We start from the raw sequence: 27176 nt of genomic DNA on the forward strand, positions 1-27176 counted from the left end.
GTGTGACAGCCACTCCTCCCGGTTTTAGGTCAGCAAACCTACTGACAGTGCACTCTGTTCCCTCATCCAGGTCATTGATAAATATGTTGAATAGTAGTGGTCCCAATACTTGACCCCTGAGGGGCTCTGCTAGATACAGGCCTCCAAGTAGACTCTGTCCCATTGACTAAAACTCTGACTTGTTTCCTTTAATCAGTTTGCTATTCACTGGACTACCAGACCATCCAGACCACGTTACCTTACTGTCAGGATTGTGTGGGAGATGGTGTCAAATGCTTTACTGAAATCTAATTGCTTCCATTCCAAAGGAAAGAAGGTGGCCCATGGCAATCTTTGAGGCTAGATCAGATAAACCAGCACACAGCCATGTTGTTGCTTTGCTGAACTGTCTGGGGATTTTTTTGTCATGAGGCATTCTGTACATCTTGTTTCCACACAGACTGGGTTCAAAGCCTTGAAGACCACTAACATCACATTACTGTTTTTCATTCTTTCTTTGTGAATGCCCAACCTCTAGTGTAGAGTGATGCAAAATATTATCACTTCTTTGACCTAAATCATGTAATTACTACTAGGTCTGTCAATCAGTTGAATCAGTTGAGCTGATACTGACCTTTATGCCTTTTTTTTTTTTAACTTCAGAAAATAACTCTGCTTTGACAAGAGTTCAAAGTCCCATTTGTTTTCTGGTTAGCTTCTTAGTCAAGTCACTCTGAAAGTCTACAAGTTTTTCTTTTAGTCTTCAGATTTGGTCTTGAAATAGTCTAGATCCGAAACTCAAGCATCACTTCCAATGAGTGGTAGGAATAGTTGCCTGGTACAGTCATACCGAGCAATAGAAGCTCTACCAGTTCTCTGTGTTTGCAAGTTTTGGTATGCTATTTCAGAGTTTAGTCAATAATACCAGAGTTTTAAATGTTAGTTATCTAACAAAATTCCCTTCCTTAGTACTCTAGAGCAAGTTCTTCCAGTACGTGCCAATAGATACTTCTAGGAAAGAATTTCCCTGCCAGAGATGATAAGCATATGTTTTCCTTCTGCAATCTTAGTTCACCTTAGTTTTTAGAAACTATTTATTTATAGATACCCAAGTTATTGTAGTGCTACAAGACTCTTGGAGAAGCAGAAAAGTGCTGTAACGTGTATTTGCATAGATGGCAATTTAATAAAGGTAAATGAATCTCCATTCCCAAGCCTGAAGTTTAAGTTTCATCTTCGTTTTCCTTCCATTTCCCCCAAGTCTCAGAACCAAGTTAGCAGTTCCTGAGCCCAGTAAGCAAGTTGTAACATGCGTAATACTAGTTTGGAAACCTCATCCACCACAGTGTGCTACTTAGAAGTCCTGAGATAATATTTATGACTTTGAAATGCATTCATGAAAGTTCCCTTTTTTGAACTTCCTTTTCTTCTCACTTCTCTACCACCCTTTTCTACTACTCCCTTGCCTCTGGACTTCAGCATATAAGCAGCATCTCAGTACTGTCTTGAACTGAAAACTAACCTCCTTCAATCAATAGAAAGCAAAAGCAACATATAGTAATACTTCAGCTGTTCAAACACAGCAACATATTGTTGTGGTGTCTTAAATAACTGGTAGCACAAGACACTTTTCTTTGTGGATGTTGGGCTGGGTTGCTTTTGTAATGATTACGTTGTGAAGCTACTGGCTTCCAAAAAAGAATATTCTGGAACAAATCCAGACTGTTATGGTCTCTCCCCTCCTCAAGAAGACACAAAGGTGAGCGTGTCAGGTTGTATTTTCCCTCCGAAGGTGTTCTACCTTGTTTATTTTGGCAGGAAGTAAAATCATACCAATGTCTAATGTCTCTGTTTGCAGACAGTTCCCTGCTGACGACTTTTGGGATGATTGGTAGTGCCCTGAAAACGTGTTGCATGCGGTACCGCTACTTTAACGGAGGCCTCGCCAACTGGCTCGATCATGCCAAGGAAAACTTTGGTGGTCAGTACAGTGAGACCCAGGTGGAAAGCACCAAGTCACTTGCCAGGCTCTTCCCATTGTTTGCTTTCCAAATTCTATATAGAACGTGTATTACGCAGGTGGGTACACAGCTTTTAGACAAAAATCTTGACATATACGGTGACATATGTTTACTACTATGTCTCCAGGCATGTGTTTAGCTGTCAGTTTACCAGGGACACAACCTGGCAGAGGAGCTTTAATTACCTGAGAATGTAACTTGCTGTATCCTCTCATCTCATCAAATAAGTGAAATTGACTTGGCCAAGACTCATTAAGGAGCTTGTGTGGCTTCTCGCCACTCATTTCTCTGAACTTGTACTGGTTAAAACATCTAATGCCAGAGTCCTGTTGACCTCATGCTGCCATGTCATAGTTATCAAAGGCTCATGCTCAGCATGTAACTTCCCCATTTCTTAAATGATCATTCACTTTAGAGAGAAGTAGAAAAAAATCTTTGTTTGCTCTCCTGACTGTATATTTCTGTTGCAAGCTGAACCTCTTTTTGGGCATGGCGCTCCAAGGTCCAACCAGGTGTTCCAGCAGAAACTCACGTGCTCTGAGTCTATTGCACTCAGGGTTGACTAGCCTGGATCAGTGCTATTGCTCTGAAAGAGGCTAATCTCTCTGCTGGCTTGCTCAGGACTGAGCTGAGCCTGTGAGTTTGAGCCTCACCTTTTATTGGGCCCCTAATCCTGCTCATGCACGGTGGGGACCTGCCCTAATTGGGCACAGGTGGGCTTAACACAAGCTCATGCCCACTACCTGGCAATTAGTGGCACCTGGTTGCCTCATTTCACTACATATTTCACCTGAAGTTTTGACAGGATTATGTGGCTGGTGTTACCTACACTGGAAGTGGGTGGTTTTCTATTTGTGGAAAGCAGCAGTCCTTTCACAGTCTCTCTGTCAGGCTGTGCAGTTCTTTCTGCTTCTGAGTGCATGCGTGTTATAAAAACGTAAATGTGTCAAGAAGCTACTACTTAAGCTGACATGATTCCTTCAGATTCATTTCTGTCTGGATGATCCTGGCTAAGCAGGAGTTTGAGGTGGCTTACCCCGTGGCAGCTGGAATAACAGATCTATGAGCTGTCTCACAAATTCATTTTTCACTTATTGGTGTTAAAATGCTGCTTAAGGAAAGTCTTCAAAATATGTAGCATACACTGCTTTATTGACACTCCCCCTTGTCATCATCCTACATTCCCATCCATCTGCCTCATTCTTTTTCCTCTTCTCTTCCCACCCCTACAATAACACAAAAAGGCCCAAACAAATTTAAAAACAACCAACCAAAATGAACCTGAAACACTGCAAACCAATAAACACACACATATGGTTGAGGTTATGCATTAATGACCAGGTGGAAATGGACCAGCTACTATTAATCAGAGTCCTAACAATCACTTATATATATATATATTATATAAAAGTATTTGTGCTGCTGAAAGGGAGGACTTTAGTTTGTTTGGCAGAATCCCTAATAAGTTTAAGTCTTTTTCCTCAAACTAGGCAATAGATTGATATTTATTATTTTTTTGTAAAGATTAATTGTATTTCCTCCATATTATTTCCTATCAACCATAAGTTAACAGCTTTCAGTGCCTGTGATTCATGTTGATGATATTTTAATTCCTATTAAGAAGTCAATTCTGATTTTCAAGAGGCTGTGGAAAGAAGGAACCAACAAAATTTGGCTCAATTCAGATCTTTCGTAGTTCCGTTGCCATTTATTTGCCCTTTTACAATTTATATCTTCTTTTGGAGGTAGAGTGTAGGTGAAAAAAATATTTTTATTAAGAACTAGCATTAGCATATGAGTCACTCTTTAGCACTGAACAGACTCCCAGTGAGTAGGGTTGGCTATAACCATTCATGAGAAACTATATAATCTCAGTTACTAACTAAACATTATTTTTCAGACAACTATAAAGCAGTAATTTTCTACCTGGATATGGCACTACCAGTCACATTGAAGAGCCATTTGAAGTGCCACAGGACCTCTACAAAGCCAGAGAGTAAAGAAACCATTTTTACATCTAGCTCAATCTTGACTTTACTCTGTGAATTACTCAAGTTGCCCCTTTTTTTCTCCCATTGGTCTGTAAAATGGAGTGGGTAATGACTCCCTGATGCACCTGAAGTTGTAGAGCTTAGTTGAACGAGCTTCCTTCAAAAGCCAAACTGAAAAATCTGTTGGTAGAAGCCATTGGAAATGGTTTATTATTGTTACTACTATAATTCGTATTACTATTTTGGTAATATTTATTAGCATAAACCAAACAGGTCATCTGTAGAGCCTCACACTAGCAGAAGGAATTGTTTGCTCTTGCAGTAAGAGGCAGTCTTACAAATCTACTTAATGTCATACCCTGATGGCTGCCATTGGGTTCCTTGGTTTTCAGTTCTTAGAAGTAAAATTAAGTCCTCTATACAACTGCTATGGCTCTCAGTTACATTAGGCTGGTTCTGAGACTGATCAAATCTCCATTTCATGGAGCTTTAAAATCTAGCAAGAGTTACTTAAGAATCACACTTCCACCTTGAGTACAGGCAATCAGAAGTTCAAAAGAACTCTTCATCTTGCTATTTTAAACTTCTGTTGTGTTAAATACTGTCTATAAGACATGACTAAAGCATTAGAACTATTTAGTATATTGGCTGATAACTCTAGGCATGATTAGAAAAGTCCATGGACTGCTGCTTATATTTGTTAAACTTGGGAGCAAATGAACAAGAAAATAACACTCTTGCAGAGAATGAGAATGTTGCTGTCTGAAAGGCTTTCATCATGAATGGTGAATCCTTTTGGCCAGTGTTTGGTTTACTGTGGCTTTTTCAGAAGGAAATGAGTTGGAGAAGTTCTCAGATATAGAAAAAGTCTTATCCATTAAAAGTATCTGGTATACTAAGGGCATGGGGTTTTATTCTTCAACACAGATCCCTTCAGGATATTACCTCCAAACCATGAATTCCAACTTGCACTTCAGTGGATTTGTCTTGCCAGTTGCAGCAATGAATGTGATAAGTATTGTTCCACTACTGATTCTTGTTCCTATTTTGGAATGCATTAACTCCTACCTCTTTAGTTCCAAGGATGCTGGACGTTCTCCAACAATTTACATTGGTATGTATAGAGCACATGTTTATACAATCTTTATGTGTATACTGCTTTCAAAAGAGAAACTTCAGTAGGTGGTGGGTGATCATATACAATAATTTCTGACTAAATATTGAGATGTACTTTTTTTGAGATGACTTGGCGGTGAATATGTTTCAAAGGAATATTTGAAAAGATAGTCCTTAAAAATAGAATAGATATACAGAAAAAAATAGCATTTCTTTTGGACAGAGGTTGTGGCTCTTCTGACAAACAAAATATTTTGAGACACAGCCACAAATAGCTACTTGTTCTGAGGAACTGATGAGAAAAATGGTACTAACTGCTCAGGTTTGAGGCATACTCTGACTTGATTCTCTTTTATATTTTTGTTTAACTTTGGGAAGTTAGGTTCCTTTGGAAGATTTCTGGGGATAGTAGAGTCCTTGAATTGCTCTCTGATTCCAGAGAAATGTTCTGTTGCTCAGAATTATGAATTTGGATTTTAAAAATTAGGTTATGAATAAAGGCTTTGCTCTTCCTACATTTTTATTCTCTAATTGCATCAACAGTAGGATTGCAGTTTCCAAAGGTTAAATTGTTCTATCACCAGTACACTTTATTTCAGTTTCATCCCCCAGCGAAATAAAAGTATCTAGTCTAATTCTGTGTCTGGAAGAGGTGTTTTTAGAACTGATAAGCAAGGGAAAAACATGACTGTAAAGCTATGTAAAATAACGGATACATTTCACAGGTGGAAGGTAACTTGGAGAGGCAGTGTTAGAATTGCCTTCCTTGGCAGTGTTAGAATTTTAGTTTGAATATCTAGTATGGAATAATTGTCCAGGTACAAGTGATTCTATTTATTAAAGTGTTTCACTTCAGGATTTTGTTGCACACTGGCTTAAAGTCAAGCAAAGAGGTGAAGTCAAAGAGATGGCTATCGTCACTTCTACAGAGGTGATCTCTTTCTCATAGAAGTGGTTCAAAGAAGTTTTCTCTGTTTTGAGTCCCAAAGTTTTCAACAGCAAGCATTGTAATCTCAGGCTTGCAGCTTGGCCTTCATTTCAGAGAAATTCATAGCCTAAAAGTAATGATGGCTTTATTAGGGGTTGGGCCTCCTTTCATTTTATTTGATTTATTTTTTTTCAATTACTCCCTATACTTAAAACTCTTACATTCTAGGATCTGGAGGTATCCTCTTCAACTCTCTTCTGATATGGGGTACATCGAGTACCACCGGAAAATCAGCTTCCATTCTGTATTCACTTAAAACTATTCCCTTTTGTAGATACTATCATTAAATTTCCTACATTTTTAATCCTCCAGCCTACATTACAAACCTCAGACAAAAGTATTTATAAATGACTATTTTCTCAGTGTGCTACTATTAATTCAGTGCCCCATGGCAAGCAGCACAGTGAGTACTGACACACGCAGAGGTATTAATCTGACTAAATTAGCCTAATTAAGAGTGTTATTAAGTTTTATACAAACCAGATGCATATAACACAGCAGGCTGCAATTATCCTTGTTTTTAAAATAACATCTGCATTAAAACACAAAAAGCACATTCAGATAATAATTGTCCTTAAAACCACAGAAACTTCAAGTTAGTATTAATGTTCTATTCTGTTGTGTTGAGCAGCAGTAGAATCTATGCTGTGGTTATTCTTAATAGCTTCATTTATTAAAACAGCCTCCTGTTAGGGGTGATAAATTACCTGAAGCATAAAAATACCTGTGAATACAGGCTATGGCTTCGGAGTCCAAGGATACGACTGCACCTTCCAATATGGTAGACCTCTAAGTGCCAATATTTTTGCCAACAGTTAATTAGGTTCACAATTATTTCCAGGAACGAAATTGAAAGCATGAATAGGCTGTTGGTGTTAAGCCAGTCTATAACTATATTTTAATTCAAGTCTTTTAAGAGGAAGGAATTGAAGAAGCTGTCTGGAAATTTTCAGTATGTTAAGAATAAGAGTTTTCAAGGATGAACCATGTAGAGGATGTTGAACTGAAATATCTGATTGCTCTTTAATAAGGATCTACATGAAAACTGTAATTTTTGTTACTTTCATTATAGCTTTTGCTTCATTTATAAGTTAGGTATGATCTAAAAACATTAAAATCTTAAATTTAATTTAGATTATGTCCCAGATATACTGAGTATCTGGATCTCTGTGTGAAAAACGTGAGTATTCACTAAACTTAGTTTTTTCAGTCTCAGTTGTTTGTTTGTTTTTTTTTATTTTTTTATTTTATGCTACCTGATATAGTCAATAGTATAGAAGATTCAGCTGAGAACTGAAAGCATTTGTCTGCTGAGTAGCTGTCCATCAGCTACAGGCAAGAGGCCATAGGTGAAGTACCTGAGCCTTTGAAGTTCTTACTTCAATGTTCTTAGTGCCTGATTATACTGAAAGCTCTTAAATCTTGGATATAATGTAGGGAATAGCTGCTCTTATAGTACACAAAAGCATGCATTCAGTCTGATGGCTATTTTAGGTGATCTGTGAGTTGATGATGGCAATTTCTCTATTTTTCTATTAATTTCAGTAAAGCTTTTTGACCTCTTTCTCAGGATATGTGTTCAGGTAATCACAAAGGTAGAGTAAAACCCTAGTCTCTAGATAATATAAAAAACTTTGTCCTAGAATCTTCCTCAAGTATTCCTAAGACAGCCTATTATCCTGCAAACCCAAATCCCAGATGGCCATTCCAAACTGCTTCTTGTAAAGAGGACTAAAGGGAGAAGGAGCAGGAGGAAAACCTTGTGTTCAAGGCTTCATTTACTGATCTGCCACATATAATGTCTTAAAAGGAATATTACAATTGTTGGGCATTCAGAAGTTACTTTTTTCTAGCATTTGCTAGAAAATGCTCCTGCATCCCCTCCCATTGTCAATTTTGAAGCAATAACTCACTGATGTTGTTATTGAGCACCTAGAGAGTCCTTAACAGCTTCCAGGCCTCAAGTTAGGAGAGGGTGGGGAGGATATTTGAAGTTCTGAAAATGGAGGAAAACTGTGCTGGTGGAAGGGTGTGAGAGTTTGCTGCTGTGAGGAGAAACATGGATGCACTCATGTTACGATTTTATGTAACAAGGCTATTTGAGTAACCTAGCTATTTGAGTTTTTTTCTCTTTTGTCCTATCACTCAAAGAGATAAAATTTGTTATAATATTGAATCAGAATCATTCTGGTTGGAAAAGACCTTTGAGATCAAGTCCAGCTGTTAGTCTAGAACACTGCCAATTCCACCACTAGACCACGTCTATAAACACCACATCTACGCATCTCTTAAATACCTCTCAAGATAACGATTCAACCACTTCCCTGGGCAGTCTGTTGCAATGCTTAGAAATCTTTTTGGTGGAGCTATTTTTCCTAATGTCCAGTCTAAACCTCCCCTGGGGCAACCTGAGGCCATTTCTTCTTGTCCTATCCCCTGTTATTTAGAGAAGAGATCAACACTCATCTCAGTACAACCTCCAATAGTAAATGTAGCAATTTCCAGTCCTAAGTGAGATGAGGCCTTGTAAGAGGAGTGGAAAAACATAGTCCAGTTACTTGAGCCCCAAAGCTGCCAAAAGAAACCAAATTCTCACACCTGTGCCTATGTTATAGCTTAGAAATGCTGAGGAATCACAAACTTTGTCTGAATCAAGGAGAGCTCAAAACAATAGAAATAAAAATGTTTCAGGTTCTGGAGATGGACTTGAAAACATTGCATTCTTTGTTTTTTCCCAAGAGGCTACAACCATTTCACACTGTCAATATCAGCAAATATATTACAGTACATTTAAACAGTTTCCTCTGTACAATGTGTGGTGAAATCTGTGGTATTTAAAACACAGCTGGGTTTATTAGAAGCCTTTCCTTGTATCATGAGGATAAATGTATACTTTTTTCCTGCCCTGTGAGCTCATGCAGTACTTGTGCCTGAGCACTAAGGCAGGTGATAAGACTTATACATGTTGCATGTGCAGTTTTATGTTGAACTGTATTATGGATCCAGTGTATTATAGATCACACAGTGATAGTTCTTCAAGACAATGGAAGAAGGCAGGAGGTAACTGAAGTCCTATGGCTTGTGTATAAGCACCAAAAAAGCAAAATATTGTCTCTTCTAGTAATCCAACTCATCTCATCCTAAAATGTTAAACAGTCCAGCAAATGCAACAAACTTTCATATCCAACAAACTTACAAAAATAGTTTAAAAGAATTCTGTAGTGGAGGGAGAAGGGAAGATATAGGAATGCTTCATCTCCTGAGGTGGAATAGAATCACAGAATCATCAGTGTTGGAAAAGACCTCCAAGATCATTGAATACAACCATCCATGGTAAAACCACTAACCACTAAACTATCCACTGAAGCTCTTCATCTACTCGTCTTTTGAACTCCTCTATGGATGGTGTCCCTACCACCTCCCTGGACAAGCTGTTCCAATGCCTCACCATTCTTTCTGTGATGAAAGAATGTTGAGCTGGTGACCCTTTGACATGTATTTAGAGTAAGTCTGATAATGTAGCAAGTGCTCTTTTCTACATTTATACGTCCAGAGATGATGCACTGTTGGGGGAGGGAAGGGGAGTTGCCCTGAATCTCCTGGGACTCAGCTTTGCTTAAATACACAATACTGATATAACTACAAGCTTGGTGAATACTGTCTGTGCTCTTGTTGATCAGTTGTAGGTCAGTTTTCTGCTGCACTTTCCGTGGTGGTTGCTGGCTTCTCTGAAATACACCGAAAGCATTTCCCTCAGGTGGAGCAGACACTTTCCGAGGAAGTTCTCCTGGTCTCCTCCATGCCTTGCTTCCACTTAGCTCCTCAGTACATCCTACTTGGAGTGGCTGAAGCCTTGGTAACACCCTCTTGTAAGTAAAATATAGTAGGCAAAAGCAAGGGTTTCCTGATCTGCCAAGAATGATATCAGCTTCCTAAAAATAATTGCTATCATCTGATTTTATTGTCCCTGGCTCTCTTCCATGGGCTTAATGAGCAGATCTATGCCTTACCTGCTTCAGAGTAACATAATTTATCTTGCTGGCTGTAACTCAGAGTGAGCAATGACATTGCTCCAGATTAGCTGGAAGGTGACACAGCTCCATCAGGTCCCTGGGGGTGCATGATCCCCCAGTCAGCAGGGGAGTGATCAGAGCAGTGGGACTGTGGGCTCAGATGTGGGAATGGCCTTGAAGCTCAAACTGCTTCAGGTGGGGGCTGGATGAGATGAGCTCCTGAGGTCCCTTCTGACCTGAACTCCTCTGTAATGATTTTCTTGAGGAAAAAACAAATAGGCACATGACAGCTGAGCTGTGGTTACGGTCTGTGAGCACTTTTTAGGTCACAGTCAAACAAGGTGAAGAAATTTAGTTTAACCTTTTCCATTTGTGGAGCCAGCTGATAGAATTATTCTGTGTTTTTTCACAGGCACACAGCATATGTGGGTGGGTAACAAGATTCAATTGACAGGCTAACTAGAGAAATATTGTAGGCAGATACAAGATTTTTATTTGTGCTCCAGTCAAGAGTCATGCAAACATGCCTGGACAGAGAGAGCATCATGCCTTAACTTGTGGCATGGAGCCTGAGCTGAGATAAGCACTCCTGTTTCACAGAGCCCAGCTAGAGCTTGGCGCACGTCTGCCATCCATAAATTATGTAGACACACTCTTGATTGTGAGTCTGAACCTTCTGTCCCTTCCATAACTCATTTTTCTTTATCTACGCTGACATTCCTGAGCCTTACTTTCTTCTGAAGAACATGCAGAGTGCTTACCAGTGTTTTACCTTTCAGAGTTCAAAAATAATGTTAGTATGACAAAAAAAAAAAAAATTATAAATCTCAGCAACATTCAGTTAAAGAGACACAGGTAAAGTAATTCACTAGCTGATCCCTGAAGGCATTTAGTTCCACAGTTGGAGTGTCTATTGTTCCAGTACAACCCCAGAAATATTCAGATTTTTATTTAAGAGCAGGAAATAACTTCAGTGTCTCAGCTTCATTCTTACACTCTAGGACTATTAAAAGCTGTGGGTCATGGTCTGTCACTAAAAAGGTAATTTTCCCTACTTTTTTATACTTAGCACTCTCATAATGCCTCTTCATCTGATAGTTCCAAAGTACTTAACTGAGACAGGTTTCCAGGCAGGTAATGTGGTTTCTAGGTTACAGGCTAAGTGTAACTGAAAACTGTGACCTTCTCTGTTTAGTGTAACACAAACAGGGTTAGGAGGTGGCTTGCTTGCAGTCTTCTAATGCAAAAGCATAAGAAGAATATTACTGCTAGAATAAGGCTCTTTAGTCTAGCAAGGTGGGAGACAGTAGAAGTTCAATGACTGAAAGTTGACATTAGCCTTTAGAAAAATAAAGCTCCATCTTGGGGTTTTTTTTCCTTTTCTCTCTCTTTTTTGTTGGTTTTTGTTTGTTTTTTTAATCTTTCTAAAGGATTTTCTTTAGAATTTAATAGCAAGAAAAACTGTCTTCCCAGTTTAAGTAAAGATTAAGCATCCTGCTAAGAGCTGCAGTTACAGGGACTATTCAAGAACCCAGGGAAATGAGACTTAGTCTGAAACTGAAACCTACATTTAGAAAACTAACAATATATACCTAAAATAGTAGGTTACTCCTGTAGTCAATGGGGAGTCAGTCTTCCATTCCCTTGCTCACATGCAGGTGTCTGTCAGCATTTGAGATGCAGTACCTAAGCTACACAGATGGGGAAAGGAGGCCCTTTATGGTACCAATGTGGTCTCCAACCCAACTGCTGCTGGAGAAGAGCATGGTTTCCCCATGGGTCCTGCACCTTATCAGATAGGTTGTTAAGGTGCACTTAATGCATTTTAGGCAGCATGAGGGATCTGTATTTAGAAAACTGAACTAGAAACCTAATCTAGGTTTCTATGCTCGTTTTAACTAAGTTGCTGTTCAGGAACCATTCAGTGAATTTCTGTGGATGATGATGACAGCCTAGACACTTTAACAGTTGTTTCACCTTTCCTGGCATTTTACTGCCTTTGTTATGCAGAAGGTCAAATTCAATTATCATATTAATTTACTTGACCTGAAAGTACATGATCCAAGCTGAAGGCAGAAATGTTCACACCTGTAATCAGAGGGAAGAGAGGAGATACCTTATTTCTGAAGTACGGGGTTAGAGGAGCTAGGTTTGGCATACTGAACTCTTCATCTACAATTGAGCCCCGATACTTACAGTTGTGTTTATTCAATATATTTCATTATCTTATTGATAGAAATTTTTTAGAATGATCTGCATGAGCATCTGAATTTAGAATGGTGGCATGAGCATCTCTTAGAAAAATGTTTCCTTAGAAATAAGGTAGTCTCTAAAACCAAAGTAAAATAAAGATAAAATAATTGCTTTCTTCCACAATGCTAGCATGTAAGATCTCACAAGTGTCTAATGTCTTGAATTTACAACCTGGTTTAAAGTAAGAAACTACTCTTTTAAAGCCCAATTATATAAAAAGAGAAAAGAGAGGGGGGGGCGAACCAAACGCTCAACAAAACAAAAAAGCCAAACAAAAAACAAACAAACCCTCCACAAACATACAAAGAAAAAAAGTACTGCCACAAAAAAAAAAAAACCCACAGCAAAACAAAACCAAAACAAAACCCCAAAATAACTCCATCCAATATGACATTATCAAGCATTTCCCCTCACACAGAGTGTGTGATGGGTTGCCAGCTTTCTAGCCACAGCAGCTGTGTTATACTGCCAGTGTCCAAGTGGTCTGGTGCACTGTAGCTGCTTTGCCCTACAGATTTTCAGCGTTTGCTATGGTGCTGAAACAATATCATCTGCCCATCACCATTTCTCAAACCACTTAGAAATAGGAATTCTTATAACAAACAGCTCTGCTACTGAAAGGATCTATTGGGCATCATTTCACCCACTGATGGGATGTGACAGTCTCCAGGGAGAGATGCAGCAGCTGTTGAGTAGTTTGCAGCAGCATTGTGGGAGAGGCAAGGGATGGAATAAACAGCTGAAACAACAGGGGTAATATGGGTAAGTAGGATGCAATTACACAAGCTGAATTTGGCCAGGATGCATGTTTTGCACCCCTGCTTTTTGCAGAGGAGAATAACCAAAAACTTCTTGGGCTCAGTGATTCAAATTAGCCAGGATGCTGACTGTACATTGTTTCAGGCTGTACTGTTGCATCTACAGATGGTGTCCTGGGCTCACCTACGTTCTCTTGTCCTCAGGCTTTTGGTTCCTGTTGTGAATGAGGAAAAAAACCACTGCCCATGGTATTTTTTTTTCCTTCTCTTTAATGTGTTTCCAAAGCCCTTATTTCAGGATCTAAATTAAAAAGGATGGAAGATTGTGATTGCAGTTTCATTTGTATTCAGAGATGCTTCAGGCAACTCAGCATCCAAATAGGATCCTCTGCTGACAAGTCTCTCAAGCTGGAGGTCATTCAACTAATAAAGCAGGTTGGGAGACACTGTGAAAAAATGTGGATGAGGTCTTGAAGTGTGAAAATAGGGAACAAAAGGTCGTGGTAATTGGGGAAAGTTATTGAAAAAGAACAGCTATCATGAAGACTTCCTGTTACTATAACTTAGTTTAGCCAAATTACAACTGGTGGGATTGTTTAGTCGTGTATACTACAACTGCATGCTTAAAGCTTTTCCTTGACACCAAAGCTCTTGCTGCTTTTGGTTTGGTCTTCTGGCAAGAAAGAGAAGAATAATGTCTTTTTAAGTAGCCATTGCCTCTGTGGGTTGCTCTCTGGGGAAGAGGAATGACATCTAGCCTTTAATTAAAACAAGGTAACTGTCAAGCTGAAGGCAGAGCTCTGGATTTAGGATTTATTTACTAGTGGCTATGCTGTGTTGGCTCTGGCAGAGGAGGTCCTGCTGTCCTGCAATTGAGTAACACATCTGCTGTCTTCACACTTGATGACTGTGGTGGTGTTTCTCTTGTCTTGCTATGCCTGAGGTTTTAAAAGGTTAAATCAACTGTCTGAGTCAAAAGAAGTGCTTATGAAACATCAATAGTTCTGTATGAGATGGTTTGTTACGGAGGTTCATTTAAACAGTTTAGATAACCCTTTGTTAATAGGGTACATACTTGCCCTGCAAGTACATTCCCTGTCTAAAATATGAAAAGTCTTCCTATTACAGGTACTTTGGTTTTTTTTTTTTACTGTCTTACCAATCTTTTATAATTTACTTCTTTGTTTAAAATAACCTGTAACTGCATCTGCTTCCTTTCTAAGGTTCCCTGCTTTCGTTCCGGCTTGTACCAGAAAGAGTTAGAGGGATTTCCATGCATTTTTTAACTCTCTTTAATGGAGCTGGATGCTTTATGGGAGCTTTCTTTGTGCAGACAGCCCACGCAGGCAGTCAAGGTAAGAATATGCTCATGACTGGTGTTCCTGAGCAGTTTTCTAATACTATTGATTTGGAGAATTAGGTAGCAGAATTAAAGGGGATGCCAAAGTTTTATTGATTTGCTCTTACAATTAAGATGGAATTAAGATAGGAAATAGCCTTCCAGCTGTATTCATCCAATTTTAATGAGTCATCTTAGTTTTGATAGGTGGAGTAATTAGAGGAAGGCATCGTGCAGGAAGCCCTCACCTCCAATCTCTATACTTCTGTTCTGAAAGACAAGAAAATAAATTGACTAGGAAGCACCTTTTTATGTTCATGAAGTATATTCATGATAGCCACACGTACATGGGAGCCTCTGGCCATGAGAGCAAGATCAGTGCTTCGAAGAATGAAAAACATACCTTTCCTTCCTTTCCACAGGGTTCTAGGGGAAAAGAGGCTGGGTTGAGTGTTTCGAAGCTTTTTATGGAATTTTTTCCCCTAGACCCACTACTTTTGCCTTGCCTTCTTCAGACCTTTCTCCTTGCCCAGCCACTGGAAGAACCAGATTCTGTGACAATATGGTCTCACTTGGTTTTACTCTTTTCCAGCTGAATACTGCCATTCCCAGAGAACTTACTGTTTCAAAAGGAGTTATTTTGGGTTCAGCCCATTGAGGAGTATTTAGTGTTAGCCGTGAGCTGGAGATTTTTCTGAGTTGCTGACTTTCAAGATAGGCCAAGTGTTTATTAAAGTCTTTTTCCTTCTGCTGATGAATCTTTGTTCAATACATAAAAGACTTGTTTCATAAGCAAATTTAAAAAGTAAAGCACTTGAGTTCTTCAACTGAAGGACAGCTATCTCTTTGTTCATGTGTCTGAAATAGCTCCCCTTCCTGCAGCAGTACTTCTAATGCACTGATTACCCACTGATAAGCTTCGTTGTGGCTGCCACAGCAAACTCTTCTCCTAGAGAGGACAACTTCTGGCACTAATGCCACTGTTGCAATTAGATTTTGTCACTGCTTGTGGTTAGGTTCTGGGATCTTCTCTTTTGTACCTAAAGAATGGTGTAACGTAAATCCGAGGGGATGTTGGTTGGTTGTTTTCCAGTTGGTTTAGTTTAAGTTGGGGTTTTGGGGTGGTTTTTTTGGTGGTGGTGTTTTGGGTTTTTTTGTTTTTTTAATGTATGGCAGGACATGTTAATTTCTGCTTGCAAGATCTAACCAAACAAATGGCTCCTTGACATGCAGCACTGTTTTTAACTTCACAGCTCAGAGTGCTATTACTAGGTATAAAAACATCACCTAGAGATAAGCTTAAAAAAAAAAAAGTTTACCCAATGAATCAAGCAAAGAATTATTTGGTATCAAGGCACACAGGGTGGAATGCAGAGCTTCCTGATTTCCTCAAGTGGAAAATATATATTTGTTTTCTTTTCCCCTTGGGTAATATGGGTTAGTGAAACTAAAACTTCAAGAAATATGTTATGGCTGACTTTTTATCTTTTATATTCTTAATTTTTATAAGGTTGAAATATTTTCATAGAATCATAGAATTGGCTGGGTTGGAAGGGACCTCAGAGATCATAGAGTCCAACCCTTGAACCACTGTTGCAGTTGCTAGACTATGGCACTGAGTGCCACATCCAGTCTCTTTTTAAATATCTCCAGGGATGGAGAATCCACTAGTTCCCTGGGCAGCCCATTCCAATGTCTGATCACCCTCTCTGTAAAGAAATTCTTTCTATTATCCAACCTAAACTTCCCCTGGCACAATTTAAGACCATGCCCTTTTGTCTTGCTGAGAGTTGCCTGGGAAAAGAGACCAACCCCCCCCCTGGCTACATCCTCCTTTCAGGGAGTTGTAGAGAGTGATGAGGTCTCCCCTGAGTCGCCTCTTCTCCAGGCTGAACAGCCCCAGCTCTCTCAGCCTCTCCTCATAGGGTCTGTGCTCGAGTCCCTTCACCAGCCTGGTTGCCCTCCTTAAATTTTGTTTTAGTAAAACTGACACATTTGACTGCAATTTGACTTTGGGTGTAATCATTTATCAATTAATTAATCACAATGCCATCATCAAAATATTTTTTCTCTGTTGTGCCACTATATATATGCAATTTATTCCTTTACAGGATACTACTTGACAAAGCATTAGATGAAATACATTTTTTCACTTGTCTTGCAATTTGATAGATTTTAGTATGCTTTTTTAATATAAGTCTATATGAAGACACTTAATTGGTTCAAAAAGAAATTATTTATTTCTTGCCAGAAATATTGTTTCATCACAGCCTTCAAATTTCCCAGCTGGGACCAAAAGGCCTCCAAATTCTCCACAGACTGCAGCTGCCAAATTCGAACTATTTTGCTCAAGACCTTTGGGAAAACAGTAAAGGTTAAAAATCTAACTACTTACACTTGCTAGATCTGCTATTTCTGTATAAAGAATTTGCTACACTGATGTCCAGAGGGTCACTCAGCATTTCCCAAGCATTCAGTAGCAGTGTCTGTGCAGCCTAAGGTGCTGCAATGGGACTGAATAAGCTCTTTAAGAGAGGAAATCTGCAAAACTTGAAAAGCTTTAGAAAAAATAGTGTGAAAAATGTTCAATATTTGCTTTGTTGCTCTAGTTAGAAATGTTGGAGATTACTTTCCCTATTAGTATGTAAACAACATATTATTGGGCTCTCACATTTTATTTCTAAAAATATGTGGAATCTTGCTGGGTATGTCCCAGTGTTCACTGCTTGAATAAGATTAATTATTCCAAGTTACCAGAATTCTTGCGACTCACAGCTTGTAAATAAGAGAGAGAGTCCTGCATCTTGTGTTATAACACTTCAGATTGAAAATTTAGAGTATTCCTCTACTCATTGCAGCTAGGCTCATAAAGGAAAGTAAGCTTGGGATCAAGCTTCTGGAGCTGTGTATAGACTATAACAAAGCTAAAGAGATATCTGAGCTTCCTTTTGGTTTTCTCTGAGTTTGATAGGAAATGGTATAAAATAGTTTCCTACAAAGTTCCCCTGTTCCATCTGTAATTCTTCTGAACTCTTCCACTGTGCTTCTTACAGTGTTCTTTGGTGCTTGTGATGAAAAGCTTAATAACAGCCAAATATTTAATGGTTATCTATCAAGCCTTTGAAAGATGACAGTGCTTCAGAGAATGAAATTGTGACTAACTTAGGTCAAATAATATTCAAATGATGTAAATTAAACTCTCATTGCTCTCATTTGGTATTTTTTGCAGTTCTGTTTTAAAGAGCTTGTAAAACATTTTGTATATCTCAACAGTTTATGGAATTGAAGGTAATACAAACCAAGCAGATCTTTTTAGGACAAAAAAACAAAAACCCAAGACAAACAAACAAACAGACACACACACAAAACCCCACCAAAACCACAACCTAAACTAATTTATTTATATTGCGAGACCAAAATTCTTTCTTTTGCTGAAAGAATGAGTGTTTATGCAATGGTTTTGTATAATTAACAAAGCTTAATGTTAGCCACTCTTAGGCTATGTGTGCTTTTGTCTTGTTCCATGATTCTTGTTTCACTCAATCTTGAGTCAAAACTATTTCTGGTTCTCCCATCTTTGAGCAATGAAACCACATTTGCCATGAAGTAATTCAAGATACAGTGAAATTATTGAAGTATTTTGAAGTGCTGAAGCACAAAAGGTGTTGACAAAATTTAAACATTTTTATATCCTATTTCATGTCAGTAGTTTAGAATTTTGTTTGGGTTTTTCATTGGCAAACTTTATCCGGTATCAGTCACAGTCAAAGCTACATTAATCGTTTTTAATGCATCTATGGAGGATGGTGTGAATATGATAAAATAGGACTTTTTAAAAATCTGACGAGTGCAAACAGATGATGGGTGACAGTGATATTACAGTACAAGCTGGGAAACTGCTTTCTTTTGGATCTCTTACCTCTCCTAACATGTTAACGGAAGAAGATGCAAGACAAACCTGTCCTTCTATGCCAATCATTTCAGAATACATTTCCCTAAAAATATTAACCTAAATAGAAAGGAAGGAAAGGAAAAAAAAAAAAAGTCAGAGGAAGGAAACTGCCCTAGACAGTTTTTCTGCTTGTATTTAGAGAACCAGGATTTTGTGTGGGTTTATTTTTATTTCTCTTTCCAGTTTGGAGCCTTGTGCGATTCTAAATATCAAAGATGATAAAGCTAAGGGATATTTCTTGCAGTCCAGATGGTGGTGTCCACTGATGCCTATTTAGCTAATAAGGATTAGAGGCAGACTGAGACTTGAATTTGGATACGATTAATCACTTAGTGTACACCCACCCACTAATGGTGAAAATATGGAAGGCAGTACAATCCTTTTTTAAAATGAGTTATATTTTTCTATTATCATAGCCCAGGATAGTTGTAGGCAAGCCGTAAAAATGCAGGAATCATGCAGAATAGACTAACTTCTGGCACATGAATGGCTTCTCAGAGTACTGAGATATGATGGTGTTATTCAGTAAACCAACTGAATCCCTTCCTACACAACTTTGCCCTTTGTTATTAGTCCCCTGAGAGTTCCAAAGGTGCCATCATAGGAGCAGATAGATACCTTGTGTGCCCTTGGATAAGTCAAAATCTGGCTTGCAGCCCTTCCTATGTCTTCTTTCATGGTTGGTACTGCCAGCAGTTTGCTGCTGTCTGTTGTCCATCAGAAGCAGTGAAGGAAAGTGTTTTTTCCATGGCATAATCCCTGCTTTACCTGGTTTTCTGCCTCGCTTGTTTCTTCTTTTATTATAATCTTGTACTACCTGAGCATTTTTGAGGCAAAATTATAGGACTTCAAAATATCAGTGAAAGTTTACCAGGCACTTTGTCAATGAAATATGGTATAGCAGGCTTGAGGACCCAACTTTGCCTAGACTTAATCCTTTAATTTGCTCTAAATTTGCCATGAAAACCATAACCGATTCACCTCTAACCAATAAGAAAAATGTCTTTTGAATTATAAAGATCTAAAGGAAACTTCTGATTCTCTGTGGTGATTCACACTAGAAAGTATTTCCATTGTTGGAATAAAAATGGAAATCGGGAGCTTGTTGTAGAAAGTTAATTCCCAGTGAGCAATTATCTATGTGACAAACCAACCTTGTAATTGGCACTTCTGTTGGCAATCTCCATGGAAAGTAAAGGATTCACAGAACCCAAGGGCAGTGTCTTTTGAGGGAAAGTATTTTGTTAGCATATTACATGCTGATTCAAGGATGAGAAAATGCTGGACTCTTCAAACACAGTAGTGCCCAGGGAATCTTACTCCAGCAAAATCAAACAAACTGGCCAAATGAGTTCCTGATGGTCATGGCTAAGATAAAAAAATCTTTAAAATATGAACCCCAAGCCCAATCAGTTGGAGGGGTCTGCAGGTCTTAAGGTGTTAGTGGAGTAAAGGGTGAAAGCATCTATAGGGAAGTTTGCTCCCTGAATCACACAGTTGATGTTTTAACACCTACAGCTGTCCTCCCAAGGTTTCCTGACAGCAGAGGATTTTCTGTGCAATAAATACAAGTAAATGTAGCCCAGGTTTTTCCACTATCTCATGGACAACCAATTTCCATCTAATATAAAAAAGGAAAAAAAAAAGTGAGATAAATATCATTGACTGAAAATATGAAGTGGTTGCATTAATCTTTGCTGTATCAACTGACAAAAAATTCTATTGGCAGTAGAATAGCAATCAGATACCTCTAGGAATGCTGACACACCTGTAGAGACCTCATTGCTCTCTAAGGCTACCTGAAAGAAGGCTGTAGCTACGTGGGTGCTGGCCTCCTCCAAAGAAACAAGCTATAGGCTAAGAGAAAGTGGCTACAAGTTGCACCAGGGAAGGTTCAGATTGGATATTAGATAAAATTTCTTTACTGAAAGGGTTGGCCAACATTGGAAAAGGCTGCTCAGAGAAGTGGTGGAGTAATCATCCCTGGAATTATTTAAAAACTGTGTAAATGTGGTGTTAAGGGACATGGTTTAGTGGTGGACTTTATAGTGTTAGGTTAGCAGTTGGATGTGATGATTTTAAAGGTATTTTCTGACTAAAATGATTCTATGATTCTCTGTAGAAGGAGGCATACCTGACAACCCTTACTGCCCCTCAGTGAAAGGAAAAGAAAGCTGTATTCCTACCACTTCTTTTGGATGGACCTACAAACTAGATAGAGAGTGCAAGCTATGGGAGCTGGAGTCTTGCTGTGTCCCATCTAGTTTTGGACCTCCCTATCCAGTCACTCATTTGTAATACAGGATTTTCCAAAGGCTTTGTTCCTGGCCTCACTGTTTAAACACTGATAATTACTAAAAAAAACAGAGAAGAGACAGAGCAATGATCTTTAACCTCAGCTGTGGAGGAGACCAATTGGTGAAGTGGAGGCAGAACCCAAATCTGCTTGCTGGGCTACCCTCCCACCCTGATAAAACCAACCATTCCCACTTTGAATGCTTCAACATGATGTCTTTTCTAGCATTAAGACCATTTCAAAGACTGTCTTTCAAAGACATTTTACTCTCTTCTCTTCGAAGCCACTAAATTCCTCTTTCCCCCCCCCCTTTTTTTTTTCTTTAATCACTCAGTTCTATTTTTAAGTACATATTTTCTGTTCAGGTTCCATTGTAAATGCTGTTCCATTAGGAAGCTCCTGCTGCTCACATAGTTAGCCTGGGTGATGTAAATAACCTCACAGACAGTGTGAACCCTGCTTTGACAAGCTGCAGTGCCAAGCCCCATGCGAGCTCTCTCTTTCATCAGATCCACGCGCTCTCTCCGTGGCTTCTATTGGCCACGGGGGGATGTGAAATGAAAAACTACCTGATTGTGAATGATGACAGTAAAAGTTTATAAGCTACTAAAAAAGGAAGTTATAGCACCTAGGAGCTCAGTCAACTGACAATGTTAAATGATGCGTTTTAAAGCTCGCTCTGAGATAATGCTACAAAAGAAGCCGTGCAGGCAGAGGTGAGGTGATGGGGCTTCTCCATGACAGGCAGAGAGGTAACGTGGCATGGAGCAAACTGTGAAGGAGTTAGGGAAAACTGCTGCACTAGTGGCAGTTCTTCTCTGCCATCCCCATATATTTATGATTCTAAGATGTGAAGGAAAGAGAAAAATGTAAATATCTATAAATATCTATATGGGGTGGGGGTGTGTAATCATCTGACTTCTGGCTTTCCTGGGCTGTGAAACTACTCTTTCTCTCTAATTAGAAAAAGTTGAAAGGCTAAAAATATCATTAGATGGCTAAAGATGGGATTAGTGGACAAAAGATCTAATAAGGTTGTTGGATTTGTCCAGCACAGCTCTGGCAGACAGCTGGATTTCCTCTTCTTCTTAGGTCATTCACAGCCACTCTTATTCAAAAGGTTTGGACTTGATGCCACACTTTGAGGAAGCAAAGAAAAATTACTTCAGGCACCTTGATGACATTGTTTTAGTTCAGAGCAGGAGGGTGCTTTGATCTGAATCTCCTCACCATCTCTGATTTGCATCACAGAGTGATCTTGCAGCACAAAATAACTGCATTCCTTTAGGATGGGACTACACCAAAAAAATTTTTGTGCCTTGTGTTCCAGCTGTAAGTGGGAACTGGTCTGGTGTGAACCCCTGTGTAGAGTGGGCATCACATTCTCAGCACCAGCTGTTTAATGCTCTGTATCTGATCCTATTACATCTCACTACATATTAATCAAAGACAGTATCTCCTCTTCAGAGGCAATAAATGTCCTGTATTTCCAAAAAAATGTAAAAGGTCATTACAACACTGTAGATATTCTGTATCTATTCTAACTTCTTTTTCACCTTGGTTTTATGTGTCTGCTGTAGTGGATTACAGTACTTCAGGTACTTACTGCCTCCAAATGCAGACTGGCTGGGGCTGGCTTTCTTTTTAAGTATCTTGATCTTCATAGTAAATGAAGATCACACACACCACATTTGCACATTAATTTCAATGGACAACATTGAAAGCAATGTAGTTGCAAACTAAAACATGCCAGAATCTAGGCAGGGAAGATTCTGGGCGTATAGAGGTGGTACTGTCCTCTGCTGAATGGACTTTAAGCTGCCAAAATGTCACAGACATTATTTCCAAAAGCCTTGGTAGGAGAAGATCTGATTTATCCAAATAAGCACTGTGTGCACGACAAGGATATGTTGCAGAGTCATGGCTGAAGACAGCTATAAAAAATATAAAGTAAAACATCAGGTAACATTTTGGTCATGGAGCACCACTCAAGGCACTGAACAAAGGCTTTTTATGCTGCTTGCTTTTTTTTTTTCTTTTTGAAGAAGGGCCTATTAAATGGATAAGATGTGAATAAGGATTTCTAGACACCATCTTAATTGTAGCTCTTTCTAAAATTTTAACCTTTAGCTATTCATATAGGATAACATAGAGGCAAGTTGGGCCCAACATTGCCATAATAGCTGTGCAGAGTTAGGTTTTCCAGTAGACTTCAGATTAGTTAGGAAAGTTCTTTAGTATCTCTAGATCTCTATTGCCTTTCTGCAAACAATTAAAGATTAAAAAAAAAATACATAGATGCCATGAGACTGAAATCTGTAAAGATAGCTACCTGAGGGTGGTGGTTCAAAACCCCTGCTGTGATTGTGGCTAACATAAAGTTATCTTCATGTCTTTCATGATGAGCTGTTTTGTCCTGCCAGGTAAACTAATTCTGCTTCAAATGTCTGTTTTGCCAGGCAGCTGGTTTCCGCACTTGCTGCATGAAGGAAAATTGGAGAGATTCTTCTTCTTCTTGGCTTCCTTAATGATGGTGAACACCCTGGGGTTCTGGACCATTGCACACAGGTATGTGTGAGAAAATGAAAAATTGATGTTTCATTTGTAAATATGGGTAGAAATTCTTTCAGAACTTGTAAACTAGTTTGTAATAAAGATTGGTTGTGATAGGTAGTATGTTATCATTCTGGGTTCAGACCAGTATCTTCCATTTTTCCATCTGCTTTGAGGAGAGAGATTTTACTGTAAAAAGCATGTGGTAAGTTTAAGGACAAAAAAAAAAAAAAAGCTGATAAAGTTAGTCTTAAATATTTAGGGAGGCTTATTAATATAAAAATGACTTGAAGAAAGAAGAGCATCAATCCATTACAGAAGGCCATATGTTGGCATGGGGTTCAGATCATAGCACCAAGGTATCTCAGTCATGGACCTGATCTCCACTGCACTTGGGTTTGTACCAATTCATAAAAATTGTTGTCTCAACAAACTTCCATCTTAGCACAGGACAGTAGGCCAAGGGCTTGCAGCAGACCACTGCTGTTTATTGCTGTATACTGATTATTTCACTAGAATAACCCTGAAATGTTCTCCGATACTCTCCCTGAGCAATGAGATAAAAGCAACTTTCTGAGGGAGACAATTAAATTGCTCCAATAGCCCCCACATGGGGAGCAATTTTCTGCCACCTATGGAGCCTAGCTTTAATGCCTGTATATTCCTTGTAAAATGCAAAGAACTCACAACTGCAATCCTTTTTTACATCCAAGGTGATGTGCAAGTTAGCTTGCCTCCTGTGTTCAGGAGTGTTTAATCACAGTTAACTTTCTATTATCAGTCTTAAAAGTAGTATTTGTAGCCAAGAACAGGGAGGTTCTATGCAGTTCTGTTGAAAATCCTTTAGAAACCTTGGTGAAGTAGCGATTTGATAATTAATAATAGAAAATGAGCAACGGCAGTGGACTTGCAGAAGTCCTGAGAAAATTACTGATTTTTATATTGGAAAAAAAATGTATTTTTCAAAAAGTTTATTTCAAATTAGTATTTCACTTCCAAATCAAGGTACCTCAAATTTCAGTTAGACAACCAAAACCTACATATGTTTTTTGAGGTCAACTATAATTATTTCATTTTGTGCTGAATAAGAATTTTCACAAAAGGGAGAGAAAAGGGTGAAAACTATTAAGATAAACACTCAGTTTAAGGGTGGAGAAAAACAAGGGAAATCTCTGAATCAGCAAAAATCTACTCTTAGGAAAAAGCATGTTTCTTTTTTAAATTTGTTAGGATGACACAGTACAGCTGCTATTAACACCTGCATCCCATTTAGCACTTTTTAGCCTGAAGTTTCTAGCAAACTTGTATTATCATTCTGGTTTGTTTGTTTGTTTGTTTGTTTTTTAGGTTTTTTTGGTTGTTTGGTTGGTTTTTTGGATGCTTAGGAGTCCAGGACTCAGAAGGCACTGTAACTTGCAAAATATCACCTAATAAATAATGGGTGAAGCTAATCCCAGAAAGGATGATTATGTTAGTATTTTCCCTCCCTCTTAGATATGACAACCTGAATCTGGAGTTCACCAATGAATTCAGAGGAAGTCTTCCTGAAGAAAAGCTTTTGAAGCCTGGAAAAGCCACCAAGCATTATGATAGCATCCTGGAAAATTCTCCCATTTTGTCTCCTATGGAGAAAATTTGATAAAATTTCACCCTTGTTTTACTAAATTTTGATAGTGTTACCAGCCACCTTTCTAATGATGAAGTACATAGCATACATAAATGCAACTGCCAATGTATTTTTTAAGTTATCTTTTAAGTTATCTTAGGAATAGTTATTTATCAGTGGGGATAAAAAAGGCAGTTTTCATAGAATTTGGCCTTGTAGAATGCTGTACTTTCATAATGCACATCAAGAAAAACGAGAGCTCACTGCTTGCGTGGTTGATAGTAGCTATTAATCTCTCCAGGGAAACAGATACCTATCCACATGTATTTGTACTTAGTAATGGTTCAAATTTAATAAACTCACATACATTTGTTTAGCAAATTGTTTTGTGACAGTGTAATTTACAAATAAGTTTGGAGTCTGCTGTTGGTACCTGCAAAGGTGGGAGATGTGTGGTGATCTTAACTTACCTGCTACCCAGCCTTCAACAAGTTGCTTCTTTACCTTAGTTTCCCCATCAGGAAAATGGACACAGCCCTACTAACCTTCTCTGCAAATTGCCTTGAGATCTACCAAAAATGTGCTAGAAACTTTATCCCAGTAATATAAATACTCTGTAAATTATATAATAAAACACTGATGCTGAAGCACTCTACCCTTTCATTTGGCAGAAGCACTGGGGCATTTCTCATTCCTAAAGGATGATATGCAGAAAATTGCTATTAGGAGAATGGAAAACTAAAATTTCTTTACATTAGTAAACTGCTAATTGTCACCCAGTTGAAGGGGGTGAAGGGGATTAGGGGAAGGTTAGAAAAGGAAAGATGAAGTTGGAAATGGGGGTGGGAGTGATATTAGTAAAATCCATTCCACTTTTTCCAAGATCTAAACTGTGTTAAATACTCTCAGAATTGGCAGACTTGGGTATTGTGAGCAATGCTAATTTAGCATTTTTTTAAAATTCATATTACTAAGAGTGATAATAGGAGTAGGGCCTCCATGTGATAAGGAAACATTAAATTCAAACACTTCGATATTAATATGTTCATAGGGAAAGTGGTGGTCAAGCCAGAATGCTTGCTAGATGTGAGGAATGCTCTATCTACTACAGGAGAAATTATAATAAAGGACTATAATGCTCTGGAGTGACACAGAGGGTGAAGTGGGAACTATGGAAGAGCTGGTCAAGGAAACCGTCTCTCCACTATTAACCATATTCAATGCTGTAAAATCGGATTGAGTATCATGGAAGGAGCAAAATGTGGCAAATACATCTAAGGAGCAGGAATACAGGCAGGAACAGGAGCTGTTAGTTTGATCTTCCTAGAATTAAAGTTCTTTTTCTAAAAAAAAAAAATAGAATATTTAAAACCCTGAGATAAAAGGAGAATTGAATAAAATGCAACACAGATGTATCAAAGGTAGATTTGCCAGGCAATCTTAATGTCTGTATGTAATAAGAATTCATTTTCTAAACAAAACAAAGTAGAGATAATCTGCCTTGATTTCAGTAAAGCATTTGACATGTATCCCGTGGGAAATAACTTGCAAAGATGGAGATCAGGGTCAGCAGAAGAGCTACAAGGTGACTGAGGAACCTGTTAAAGCCCAGATGGCAACAGTGATTGTAGAAAGAGGCTGTACCCATCTGGAAAGGGAGTGTTTTTTTGATGCTGTTTAATATCTTTATTCATAATAACAGAACATGATCTTAGAATTCACTGGTGGAGATGGAAGAAGTAAGTATATCTTCATACAAGTTCATCTGAATTTGTTACCCATGTCAAAGATGTGCTTTCTGACCAGTGTGGGACAGGGTGCCTTAATGGTGGAGCTGAATGTACCCCTGTTTGCCCTGTAAGAAGTGGGGTGGGGGCAGAAAGGGAATCAGTGCCTTTGCCTTGCCCTGATTCTTGCCTGCCAGGAAGAGACAGTCTATTTCCTCAGAACTGTGACTATGACAGGGAGGGTCAGCAAAAAGGCTTGAGGGACCTAGTCTGCAAAGGCACTGGAGAGAAGCAGGCTAATTTCCATATATTTGAGTAAATCTGATAGCTATTTGCTTGTAAGGTGTTCTTTTCTAAATGGCATTTGTATTGCAATAAGCCCACCTTTAAACCATGGAAAGTCTTATGTCCTTCCAGACAGTTCCTGAATACTTGACTTGACCTTTGTCCCGGCACAAAGAAGATTCAGAGATGCTGGCTGGAGTCTGCTCAGAAGAGGCACATGGTCATTGTCAATGCATGTGAGAATTATGCAAGAGAAGAAACAGATATAATATATATAGATATATTATAAAAGGATAAAA

At 38.6% G+C, this 27176-nt stretch overlaps 1 protein-coding gene across 1 annotated transcript in view; it reads left to right on the forward strand.

Annotated features, from left to right (window-relative positions):
* The window catches only part of SLC15A5 (solute carrier family 15 member 5), a 36337-nt gene extending 11439 nt beyond the window's left edge, over nt 1-24898 (forward strand). Inside the window, exons 4-9 of the mRNA XM_008505938.2 lie at nt 1838-2058; nt 4919-5105; nt 9776-9964; nt 14343-14474; nt 23166-23274; nt 24754-24898. Coding sequence (XP_008504160.1) covers nt 1838-2058; nt 4919-5105; nt 9776-9964; nt 14343-14474; nt 23166-23274; nt 24754-24898 — 983 coding nt within the window. The remainder of the gene's footprint in view (nt 1-1837; nt 2059-4918; nt 5106-9775; nt 9965-14342; nt 14475-23165; nt 23275-24753) is intronic.
* The last annotated feature ends 2278 nt before the right edge of the window (nt 24899-27176 follow it).

Source organism: Calypte anna, chromosome 1 (genome assembly GCF_003957555.1).
Source record: "Calypte anna isolate BGI_N300 chromosome 1, bCalAnn1_v1.p, whole genome shotgun sequence".
Taxonomy (NCBI): domain Eukaryota; kingdom Metazoa; phylum Chordata; class Aves; order Apodiformes; family Trochilidae; genus Calypte; species Calypte anna.